Here is a 12,666-nt window from a genome sequence, read left to right as displayed (position 1 = left end):
TACTTAATTCCTTACACCTCTGAGGACAATCTTTTCCCACACGCTACACCCCCCTCTACTTTGTCAATGTCACCATAATGCCAGCTCTCTGACGGCCCTCTGCCTTGTCTTTGCAGAAGTTCCCTGGTTACCGGGAAGAGAAGAAGCGATGCGAGTATCTGCATCAGAAACTGTCTCACATCAAAGGTCTGATCCTGGACTATGACCGTACCCAGGCCCCTTCATAGTGACTGGCCTGCACCCTGCCACAGGGTGTTATTTTATCAATGGACCAAAAGACTGACCAGCCGAGCCTGGGTCTGGAGTGTTAAGGACTTTAATCACATATGAATCACACATTCACTTTATTCCTCCAAGTGTTGATGGAAGAGAGGAGAGAGGTTCTCTTATATGAAGTGGGCCAAGACCAGCGACTCGTGATCAAATGAATCATTTTTTAGGACGAGTGTTGTTGTAATGGCTGGCAATTTAAGCCAAATTCCTTTTTCTACCCATAATGTTAATGTACATGAACTCTCCTGCCCAATGCTTTTAACGTTTGGTCTATTGCCATGACTACACAGAAAGACATAGTTTGATGGTACAATCATAAGGACAGATGAGAATAAATGCTCTTCATACCCAGTCTTCTATCCATGCTATATTTAAGTACCCAGTACAATATGCGGTTTGTTGTTTCACTGAATGTATAAATGTAAAATAGTGATATAAAATCTTGATTTCTATAGAGAGGGTTGTAATCACTGGATTAAGATTAGGGGACGCTGGAAGATATGCAATGTTATGTGGAAATATCTCAGACCTCTATGAACAAGAAGTGAACTGTTTGAGTTGATAATTTCTCTATTTGTTAAAGTTGATGATACAGTACATGTCATTAATCAGACATGCCAGTCAAATCTCCTATACATTCGCCTCTGACCCACATTTCACATTCAGTCTGTAGTTCCTGTTTGCAGTAATTGAGCCATTCTGCTTCATCAAATATGGGCCATGGGATTGGAAACAACTGCCCCCTCTATGCTGAAGAAAATGTTTATGAATCTTGACATTTGTATGATATAGTAAAATGCCATCTTAGTCATACAGTATACTCCCATGTTTCTGTTTAAACCACTACATCATTACTGAAAGAACACTAATCTGAATAAGAACTGCAATCAAACTCCAAAATAATATTTTTGGATTGTTATGTTACCTTCTTATCCTTCTGGATAAATTATTCTCATTGTTTGAGCCAGTATTCTCTGACCTTTAATGATAGTAATAAAGTTCATACAATATTAATGAATATTTTATTACCTTGATCAATAGTCCAATACATTTGTGAGACTGGGTGGAATGCCGGAGCATTTAACAGTACTTCCAAAAGCCATTTTTATATTACAAAGCTTGTGCCTGTGTGATGTATTCTATCGCAAGAAACAGGATTGCTCCCATGCAGTGATGAAATGCAATTCTTTGAAGCGTTTGGTGTCTTTGGATTTCAACCTGGTTTAGAGCCTCAGATATAAGATTGTCCATCCCATAGATCAGAGATTAATCATAGTTCAAAGAGGAGATTTCAGAAACCTATTTTCTGACTTGTGTGAACTTCTTCACTCTTGCTGTTGAAACTGCTCTGTAGGAAAATGCTGTGGTAACCAGTGGTAACATTGTATTTCTTAATGTTGCTGTAGCAGTTTACTAGATTTCACCTCAGCAGGATGGGGCAGTTTATTTTCACTTTGAATCAGTGAATGTTCCATTACAACATTGGGCTACTGGATGTGTTTGTTTACAGTAGATGCATTTACACAAACTGGACCACATTAACTGAACCTCTCTGGATGTACCTGTCGTCATCACTTGGGATTTCATACAGTTCACTTTGATTATCTGCGGCTTGAAGATATATATTTTTTCAAATACAGTGACTACTCTTAAGCAGTAATGAAATCAATGTGAGTGTCTGTGTACACTATCTTGCTACTTAATTGCTGTCTTAAATGTAAAGGGAAGATAGTTCATTTTGCCTTAATACACCATTAACACATTTCCATATCTCTCATATTGACTTTCTGAAATGTAATGTAATCTCTCTTTTTTTAATCTGCTTAATTAAATTTAATGTTTCAGGATCATGTATTTTAGTTCACATTTTTTGGGGTTGAAGGAAATGCAGAATTTATGTTAATGTATGATGCTTTCAATACTGTGTCTTATATGTCTGAACGTCTTTTTACAATGTTGATGTATTCCTCTACCATGTGAGTTGGTGCCTGATTCAATCAGATCTGCTTTAGCGAACATCCGCATAGCGTTTGTTTTGACGGTCTATGAGGTGGAGCTGTGTTAGAGCTGTCAAATCCACAAGTGGCTCCCTGCATTATAGATAAAGCCAACAGTGCAATTGACTACACAGAGTCGCATTAACAGAAATCTCATGCCGCCTTGTTTACAATATGGAACAGTGGAATGTGTGATGTAATCTACACCTTGATTTTGATGATAGAAACCCTCATTATTTAGTTTAATGATTTTTCAAGTTGAGCGTCATTATTCCTATATAACCTACACTTTCTCCTTCTGAACATCTAACGCGAGTGGGGCGGTTGTGGCTTTGTGACAATGGTTGCAAGAGCAGCTGCTTACCGATTTGAAGGTTCCTATGCAGTTCCACCTCTGAGGGCCACAACATCCACTATGTGGGTGTCTGCTGTCACCGCTTAACGCTTGATCGGATTGAATCTAGGCCTTATTTCTTTTGTGTTTGTGATAGGTTCATTTCTGTTCGTTTCCGTCATGAATGCTCTGTGGATATCGGTTTGATAATCATGAATGGAGTATAAAAAATGAATTGTGACTATGTTAAGGGCCTTTTTTCATCCATTACAATTCTTCACCACTGTCACAAACCACATGGTTTCAGAGCTCCGTATAGAAACATGTCTGAAAGGTCTCTCAGAAGTGCTTGACTGGGCTAGATTAATCCCTGACATGTACACATAGTGGAGGTTCTTCTGTCACTGTTTGGGTTCTTTTTTATTGTTGAATTCTAAATGTAATAAATGAAATGTATGCTACTGACTGTGGTATTCTGGAAAGCACATGACCAGATATGAGACTAGTACAGACCACTGTCTCTGTGTGCAGTATTGGACTGAGCCATATTCATCTGAATAAGTGCTAATTGTGATATACGCAGGAGTTAGCGAGGTGCCTTCTAATAGGAAAATGTGAGTCACATTGGCTTTAACATAATGTTATCTTTCATAATTGATTTGATTGCATGACACGCAGGTGAAACAAAATATATGTACTCAAATTATTGGTCCCTAAATTTTATTTTTCATGTGTACAACTACAGCTTTGTGGCTAAAGGTCCTTGAAAACTGTTAAGACACCCACAATGTGCTCTTGAAATGCAAAATGCCATTTAATGTGCATACTGCTTACAAATCAAACAACTCTAGAATAATTTTTAGTTTATTGTCTCGCTGTTGCTGGTGCGTTTACTTTGTTGATATTGGTAAATTAAATGTCTCAATAGAAATGTGAAATAAAATCTCTTGTCTAGTATAAATCACTACAGATTGTCGACCTTTGGGAACAAATTTGTGTAACTATTCTTTTTTTGCATCCTTCTTTGCACAATTTCCTCAGTCTATTCAAGACAGACAAGAAGCCTCTACTTGGCGAAAGGTAAATGTAATATATATATATACAGTATATATATATTTGCAATTGTATGTGGGGGATGCTTTATCACCAACTTTTCCTCTAGAAAAATACTACAAAATGTATTAATGTCTCTGAAAAAATAAATAAAGCTCTTTTCATCAATAATTGTCTGTTTTATAAAAGCAAAGAAGGACAAATATTTTCTCCAAATGAAAGATTTCAACCCCAAATTAGTCATCTACTTTTTAGTGTTTCTCAATATTTTTCAGTCCCAGGGGCCACATTTATCAAACTGCTTGGTAATTAACCATGTTATTTTTTTAAAAACTTTGTTCAACTCAGGACTTCAAATAAGTGTACCTTTACATCAGCATTGTGAATAATTGCATAAAAGTCCATCGGATCTCTTTATTTTCTTATTGAACAGTTTTAAAAAATGTAATTCAACCCATTTTGTTACATACATTGCATTATACATAGAAATCTACTGTATTAATAATGCTTTTCTATTATGGAATACATGATTTGCATAGACATTTTGAACTTAACTGTATTTTTCTCACAATGAACAGAAAATATCTATAACTAATGATAAAGCCATAAAGGATACGATGCTAACTGGTGGGCTTGGATTAGTGTGGCCATGCTGGCTGGATGATGCAACTCTTGATCTGTCAAATTTCTGTAAAATAAAGCATTATGGCACCCAACTACAGTGCTCTACGTTCAATCAAACACTAGTAAACAATAAAGTTTACTAAGATCCCTGTCCAGTCTCTGTCTTTGTGATTCCTAAACTACTGCAAAGTTCCCTTTATAATCTACTAATTTAAAGATGTCTAATGATACCGATGTGTCAACCAATGAGCTGTTGCTGGTCCCAACAGTAATGATTTAAAAAATGAAAGCTACTCATAAAATACACATAAAAGTGTTTGCCCTTTAAGCTCCAAACAGTTCTATCTGAAGGGGTTGCTATCATCAGTGAACTTCTGCCAACATGTAGCTTCACCTGTAGTGATATTCAAAGTAAGGAACCCGTGCAAAATTCTGTCTCACCAGTGTTTGACTACAAACCTTAGTACCTGCATCTGCCCATCATACTGTGTATAGCTTCTCTTCATTTAATAACTCTAGCTCCATTCATTTACCATTAACTCTAGGTTATGGTTTAATTTTCAAACTGGGGTGACATTATCCCTAACAGAGAGGAGATTAGCCCACAAAAGCCCACCACCTCTGGGTTTGACCGGTAAACGCCCAGCTTGTCCAGTGAAAAGGAAATATCAAATGTTTTTCAGTCTGTCAAGGGCAACCGAGGGATGTCTTTTAAGACTCTCAATAAGCAGGAGCAGAAAAGCATCCGGTTGAGGAACAAGAAAAGCCTGATCGGGTCTGTCTTTGAGGTGCTGATCCATTTTCTGTTGAAACAGACTATTTTTGGTTCTCTGAACCATAATCTGGGTAATAATGTAAACATCTCTGGTTAGACTATTAACCAGGGACAAGAAGTAGATACGAGGGGCATTCAAGCTCCACCGCTCCTTGTTGATATCATAGACAATGCCAACATTTCTGGCCCAGAGCAAATTGTTGCAGATAAAGCAAAGGGCCGGTTGAGGTTGGCCACAGTAAGGCAGAAGCGCAGCACAGGGTCAGAGAGCTGCAAGGTCTGCCTGGCTTCGTCAATGGAATTCACAGTGTTCTCCAGTCTGAACACTGAAACAAAGAACAAAGACAGAATTCAGCACATGCTCATGAATGAAAACAGTTATCAATTAGGCTACATTTGACATATTGTTGAACCAAACATTAATGGTAGACTAGAGAACCTCTTTCCAATAATAATTAACCTACTTCTTGTTTCAAAAACACTTGTTCATCCGGTTAGTTAGTAACAGTATGTCCCTGGAGAGTGCAGTATTTGTTGGTGGTGAAGGCTGTACAAACTCACATTTCCTTCCAGAACTCATGTTGGACACCAGACTCTGCAGTTTGACAACAAGTTCTTTAATTGCAGAATTGTTGCAAAGCAAATACTTTGACAAGGCACATGCATATTGAGGGCGAAAAGGGCGGTTTTCAGGAAACACTAGCAGTATTTCAATCTTCTCGATGTAGGAGTTTGGATAAAAGTAACATTTTGAGTATAGTGCCTTATCCCATCCATGCATTAAGGTACGATTTCCAACCCATATCTTGCGCTGACTCAGCGGTGTCTTAATCCAACCATGATGGCGTTCCGACCCCAGTGCAGCTCAGTGTAAACAAGCGTAACGGTAGAATCTGAATCTTTTGGCAAATCCAAACAGTACCAATGATTTATATATACACTAGATCCGTCAATCTCAATTCTGGACCTCCAAGCCAGGTCCACTGCGTTTTTTCATTGTTCCCCTCTAACCAGGGACTGATTTAGATCTGGGATACCAAGAGGATACAATTAATTATCAGGCAAAACAGAAAACCAGCGGGTTCCAGACCTGGTAGGGTAAGAGTTGAATACCGCTGCACAAGATGATAGATAGGTGGCGCTGTGTTGAAGCCACCTTACCTCCATCTTGGCTCTCCCCCACCATTGTGTTGAAGCCACCGAGCCTCCATCTTGGCTCTCCCCCACCATTGTGTTGAAGCCACCGAGCCTCCATCTTGGCTCTCCCCCACCATTGTGTTGAAGCCACCGAGCCTCCATCTTGGCTCTCCCCCACCATTGTAAAACATATTTTGGAAGCTATAGAAATGCATTTATTAATGTCTACAATTATTTTGACACATTTATTATATTACAGACACCTTAATGCATACTTTTAAATTATGATATGTGAGCTAAACATAAAAATAACAAATACAAATATATACAATCATTTCCCTTAAAGTATCATTTTTAGAGATGACTATGTTTAATGTCCCCACTACAACAACAAAAATACTTAAATACATGTAATTTTGTCCTTGAAACATTTAATTGAAATACTATAGAATTCCATTCATCCTATGGCGGACTCATAGTGGGGAGTGCCAATATGGCCGACCGTTGGCTTCAAAGCCTCTCAACGGCCAATACGTAGCAATACAAGGTTTACAGTGGCTTCCGAAAGTATTCACCCCCCTTGGCATTTTTCCTATTTTGTTGCCTTACAACCTGGAATTAAAATGTATTTTTAGGGGGTTTGTATCATTTTATTTACACAACATACCTACCACTTTGAAGATGCTAAATATTTTTTATTGTGAAACAAACAAGAAATAAGACAAAAAAAACAGAAAACTTGAGCGTGCATAAATATTCACCCCCCCAAAGTCAATACTTTGTAGAGCCACCTTTTGTAGCAATTACAGCTGCAAGTCTCTTGGGGTATGTCTCTATAAGCTTGGCACATCAAGCCACTGGGATTTCTGCCCATTCTTCAAGGCAAAACTGCTCCTGCTCCTTCAAGTTGGATGGGTTCTGCTGGTGTACAGCAACCTTTAAGTCATATCACAGATTCTCAATTGGATTGAGGTCTGCGCTTTGACTAGGCCATTCCAAGACATTTAAATGTTTCCCCTTAAACCATTCGAGTGTTGCTTTAGCAGTATGCTTAGGGTCATTGTTCTGCTGGAAGGTGAACCTCCGTCCTAGTTTCAAATCTCTGGAAGACTGAAACAGGTTCCCCTCAAGAATTTCGCTGTATTTAGTGCCATCCATCATTCCTTAAATTCTGACCAGTTACCCAGTCCCTGCTGATGAAAAACATCCCCACAGCATGATACTGCCACCACCATGCTTCACCGTAGGGATGGTGCCAGGTTTCCTCCAGATGTGACGATGAAATTCTCGGGGTGATGAGAGGTGTTGGGTTTGCGCCAGAAATAGCATTTTCCTTGATGGCCAAAATGCTACATTTTAGTCTCATCTGACCAGAGTACCTTCTTCCATATGTTTGGGGAGTCTCCCACATGCCTTTTGGCGAACACCAAACGTTTTCTTATATTTTTCTTTAAGCAGTGGCTTTTTTCTGGCCACTCTTCCGTAAAGCCCAGCTCTGTGGAGTGTACGGCTTAAAGTGGTCCTATGGACAGATACTCCAATATCCGCTGTGGAGCTTTGCAGCTCCTTCAGGGTTATCTTTGGTCTCTTTGTTGCCTCTCTGATTAATGCCCTCCTGGCCTGATCTGTGATTTTTGGTGGGCGGCCCTCTCTTGGCAGGTTTGTTGTGGTGCCATATTCTTTCCATTTTTTATAATGGATTTAATGGTGTTCCGTGGGATGTTCAAAAGTTTCAGATATTTTTTTATAACCCAACCTTGATCTGTACTTATCAACAACTTTGTCCCTGACCTGTTCGGAGAGCTCTGTGCTAATTGCTTGCTGGTGCCCCTTGCTTGGTGGTGTTGCAGACTCTGGGGCCTTTCAGAACAGGTGTATATATATTGAGATCATGTTACAGATCATGTGACACTTAGATTGCACACAGGTGCACACAGGTGGACATAATTAACTTCATAGCAAAGGGGGTGAATACATATGCACGCACCACTTTTCCGTTTTGAATTCTTTATTTATTTTTTAAACAAGTTATTTTTTCCATTTCACTTCACCAATTTAAACTGCTTTGTGTATGTCCATTACATTAAATACAAATACAAATCAATTTAAATTACAGGTTGTAATGCAACAAAATAGGAAAAACGCCAAGGGGGATGAATACTTTCACAAGGCACTACATATTCATAATTGAACAGTACCTATCCCGTAACAGATAATGGAGAATCACAATAGCCCATTACTGTATTTCTGTATTACCCATTACACTGTAAAGTCCATGGAGGATAAAAGCACCTCCTCCCAGCTGCCCACTGCACTGAGGCTAGGAAACACTGTCACCACCGATAAATCCACGATAATTGAGAATTTCAATAAGCATTTTTCTACGGCTGGCCATGCTTTCCACCTGGCTACCCCTACCCCGGTCAACAACCCTGCACCCCCCTCAGCAACTTGCCCAAGCCTCCCCCATTTCTCCTTCACCCAAATCCAGATAGCCAATGTTCTGAAAGAGCTGCAAAATCTGGACCCCTACAAATCAGCCAGGCTAGACAATCTGGACCCTCTCTTTCTAAAATTATCCGCCGCAATTGTTGCAACTCCTATTACTAGCCTGTTCAACCTCTCTTTCGTATTGTCTGAGATCCGCAAAGATTGGAAAGCTGCCGCGGTCATCCCCCTCTTAAAAGTGGGAGACACTCTAGACCCAAACTGTTACAGACCTATCTCTATCCTACCCTGCCTTTCTAAGGTCTTCGAAAGCCAAGTTAACAAACAGATCACCGAACATTTCGAATTCCACCATACCTTCTCCGCTATGCAATCTGGTTTCCGAGCTGGTCATGGGTGCACCTCAACCACGCTCAAGGTTCAAAACGATATCATAACCGCCATTGATAAGAGACAATACTGTGCAGCTGTATTCATTGACCTGGCCATGGCTTTAGACTCTGTCAATCACCACATTCTTATTGGCAGACTCAACAGCCTTGGTTTCTCAAATGACTGCCTCGCCTGGCTCACCGACTACTTCTCAGACAGAGATCAGTGTATCAAATCAGAGGGCCTGTTGTCCGGACCTCCGGCAGTCTCTATGGGGGTGCCACAGGGTTCAATTCTCGGGCCGACTCTTTTCTCTGTATACATCAATGATGTCGCTCTTGCTGCTGGTGATTCTCTGATCCACCTCTACGCAGACGACACCATTCTGTATACTTCTGACCCATCTTTGCACACTGTGTTAACTAACCTCCAGACGAGCTTCAATGCCATACAACACTCCTTCCGTGGCCTTCTACTGCTCTTAAATGCAAGTTAAACTAAATGCATGCTCTTCAACCGATCGCTGCCCGCACCTGCCCGCCCATCCAGCATCACTACTCTGGACGGTTCTGACTTAGAATATGTGGACAACTACAAATACCTAGGTGTCTGCTTAGATTGTAAACTCTCCTTCCTGACTCACATTAAGCATCTCCAATCCAAAATTAAATCTAGAATCGGCTTCCTATTTCACAACAAAGCATCCTTCACTCATGTTGCCAAACATACCCTCGTAAAACGGACTATCCTACCGATCCTTGACTTCGGCGATGTCATTTACAAAATAGCCTCCAACACTCTACTCAGCAAATTGGATGCAGTCTATCACAGTGCCATCCGTTTTGTCACCAAAGCCCCATATACCCAACACTGCAACCTGTATTATCTCGATGGCTGGCCCTTGCTTCATATTCGTCGCCAAACCCACTGGCTCCAGGTCATCTGTAAGTCTTTGCTAGGTAAAGCCCCGCCTTATCTCAGCTCACTGGTCACCATAGCAGCACCCACCCGTAGCACGCGCTCCAGCAGGTATATTTCATATTTCAAAGCCAATTCCTCCTTTGGCCACCTTTCCTTCCAGTTCTCTGCTGCCAATGACGGGAACAAATTGCAAAAATCACTGAAGCTGGAGACATATCTCCCTGACTAACTTTATGCATCAGCTGTCAGAGCAGCTCACAGATCACCGCACCTGTACATAGCCTATCTGTAAATAGCCCATCCAACTACCTCATCCCCATACTGTTATTTCTTTTTTTGCTCATTTGCACCCCAGTATCTCTACTTGCACATTCATCTTCTGCACATCTATCACTGCAGTGTTTAATTGCTAAATTTGAATTATTTCACCACTATGGCCTATTTATTGCCTTACCTCCCTTATCTTACCTCATTTGCACACACTGTATATAGACTTCTCTATTGTGTTATTGACTGTATGTTTGTTTATTCCATGTGTAACTCTGTGTTGTTGTTTGTGTCGCACTGCTTTGCTTTATCTTGGCCAGGTAGCAGTTGTAAATGAGAACTTGTTCTCAACTGGCCTACTTGGTTAAATAAAGAAATTACAAATCTGTAGCTAGTAACTACTAATAACCTAATTTAGCTATCTGGCTACCCAAGACCAATGACATACCTGAAAATAAGATCCCTTCCCTGACTTTGATCCATTGCGATACATGGCTGGTCATTTCATGCTGCAAATAAAATGGAACAAAATATAGCTACAACTTTTAGACAAGCTAAGCAGCCTCTGCTAACTAGGCAACTGCTCTGATAGCTTTGGTTTCAGTACAAAGGGTTTTGCAGATGGACAGGTGAGTTTGGCAAGTGGCCCTTTCGAATACTACCGGTTTCAACCAATAGTGTCAACAAGAATCCTTTCCTTTCTTTGCAGTAATCACCAATCTTACACATACTGTATGTAACCAACAGTGGTGTAAAGTACTTAAGTAAAAATACTTTAAAGTACTACTTAAGTCATTTTTTGGGGTATCTGTACTTTGCTTTACTATTTATATTTACTTTTACTTCACTACATTCCTAGAGAAAATAATTGTCACGATCGTCGAGGTGAGGAGACCAAGGCGCAGCGTGATGTGAATACATTCTTGTTTAATAAACGAATGAACCACTAAACAAACTAACAAAACGACCGTGAAGCTATAAATAACAGCGTGCTGACATGCAACAACACATAGACAACTACCCACAAAACCTAAATGGAAAATGGCAACCTAAATAGGATCCACAATCAGAGACAACGATAAACAGCTGCCTCTGATTGGGAACCAATTCAGGCCACCATAAACCTACATTCCCTAGACATACAAAATCCCCATAGATAAACAAAAAACCCTAGACAAGACTAACACACCTATACCCACCCTCGTCACACCCTGACCTGACCAAAATAATACAGAAAATATAGAAAACTAAGGTCAGGGCGTGACAATAATGTCATTTTTACGCCATACAGTTTCCCTGACGCCCAAAAGTACTCGTTACATTTTGACAGGAAAATAGTCCAATTCACACACTTATCAAGAAAACATGGTGATCCCTACTGCCTCTGATCTGGCGGACTCACTAATGCTTCGTTTGTAAATTATGTCTGAGTGTTGGAGTGTGCCCCTGCTATCAGTCAATAAGAAATGAGAAAATTGTGCCGTCTGGTTAGCAATTCCAGTTACTTTTGATACTTAAGTATATTTAAAACCAAATACTTTTAGACTTTACTCAAGTATTATTTTACTGGGTGACTTTTACTTTTACTTGTGTCACACCCTGATCTGTTTCACCTGTTCTTATGATTGTCTCCACCCCCCTCCAGGTGTCACCCATCAGAGAGAGCAATGACATGGTGCACATATCTGCACATACAGTGCATTCGAAAAGTATTCAAACCCCTTCCCTTTTTCCACATTTTGCTACGTTACAGCCTTATTCTAAAATGGATTAAACAAATAAAAATCTTCATCAATCTACACACAATAATGACATAATGACAAAGTGAAAACTGTTTTTTTTGCAAATGTATTAAATATTAACAACATAAATACCTTTTTTACATAAGTATTCAGACCCTTTGCTATGAGACTTGAATTGAGCTCAGGTGCATCCTGTTTCCATTGATCATCCTTGAGATGTTTCTACAACTTGATTGGAGTCCACCTGTGGTAAATTCAATTAATTGTACATGATTTGGAAAGACACACACCTGTCTATATAAGGTCCCACAGTTGGCAGTGCATGTCAGACCAAGCCATGAGGTCGAAGGAATTGTCCGTAGTGCTCCGAGAAAGGATTGTGTTGAAGCACAGATCTGGAGAAATGTACCAAAAACATTCTGCAGCATTGTAGGTCCTTAAGAACACAGTGGCCTCCATCATTCTTGAATGAAAGAAGTTTGGAACCACCAGGACTCTTCCTTGAGCTGGCTGCCGGGCCAAACTGAGCAATCGGGGGAGAAGGGCCTTGGTCACGGAGGTGATGGTCACTCTGACAGAGCTCCAGAGGTCCTCTGTGGAGATGGGAGAACCTTCCAGAAGGACAACCATCTCTGCAGCACTCCACCAATCAGGCCTTTATGGTAGAGTGGCCAGACAGAAGCCACTCCTCAGTAAAAGGCACATGACAGCCCGATTGGAGTT

General features: G+C 40.3%; 1 protein-coding gene and 1 pseudogene across 1 annotated transcript in view; one reads left to right on the top strand and one right to left on the bottom strand.

Annotated features, from left to right (window-relative positions):
* Window positions 1-3,568, top strand: part of LOC139584670 (RNA polymerase II elongation factor ELL2-like) — a 49,643-nt gene extending 46,075 nt beyond the window's left edge. Inside the window, exon 12 of the mRNA XM_071416788.1 lies at window positions 117-3,568. Within this exon, the coding sequence (XP_071272889.1) occupies window positions 117-227 (111 nt within the window). The 3' untranslated portion in view covers window positions 228-3,568. The remainder of the gene's footprint in view (window positions 1-116) is intronic.
* A 505-nt stretch (window positions 3,569-4,073) lies between these two features.
* On the bottom strand, window positions 4,074-5,407 carry LOC139530945 (peroxisomal membrane protein 11A-like; annotated as a pseudogene).
* Window positions 5,408-12,666: the final 7,259 nt, after the last annotated feature.

This window comes from Salvelinus alpinus, chromosome 9 (assembly GCF_045679555.1).
Source record: "Salvelinus alpinus chromosome 9, SLU_Salpinus.1, whole genome shotgun sequence".
Lineage (NCBI taxonomy): Eukaryota > Metazoa > Chordata > Actinopteri > Salmoniformes > Salmonidae > Salvelinus > Salvelinus alpinus.
Note: the sequence above shows the minus strand (reverse complement) of the source record. Positions and strands in the feature narration are given on the sequence as shown.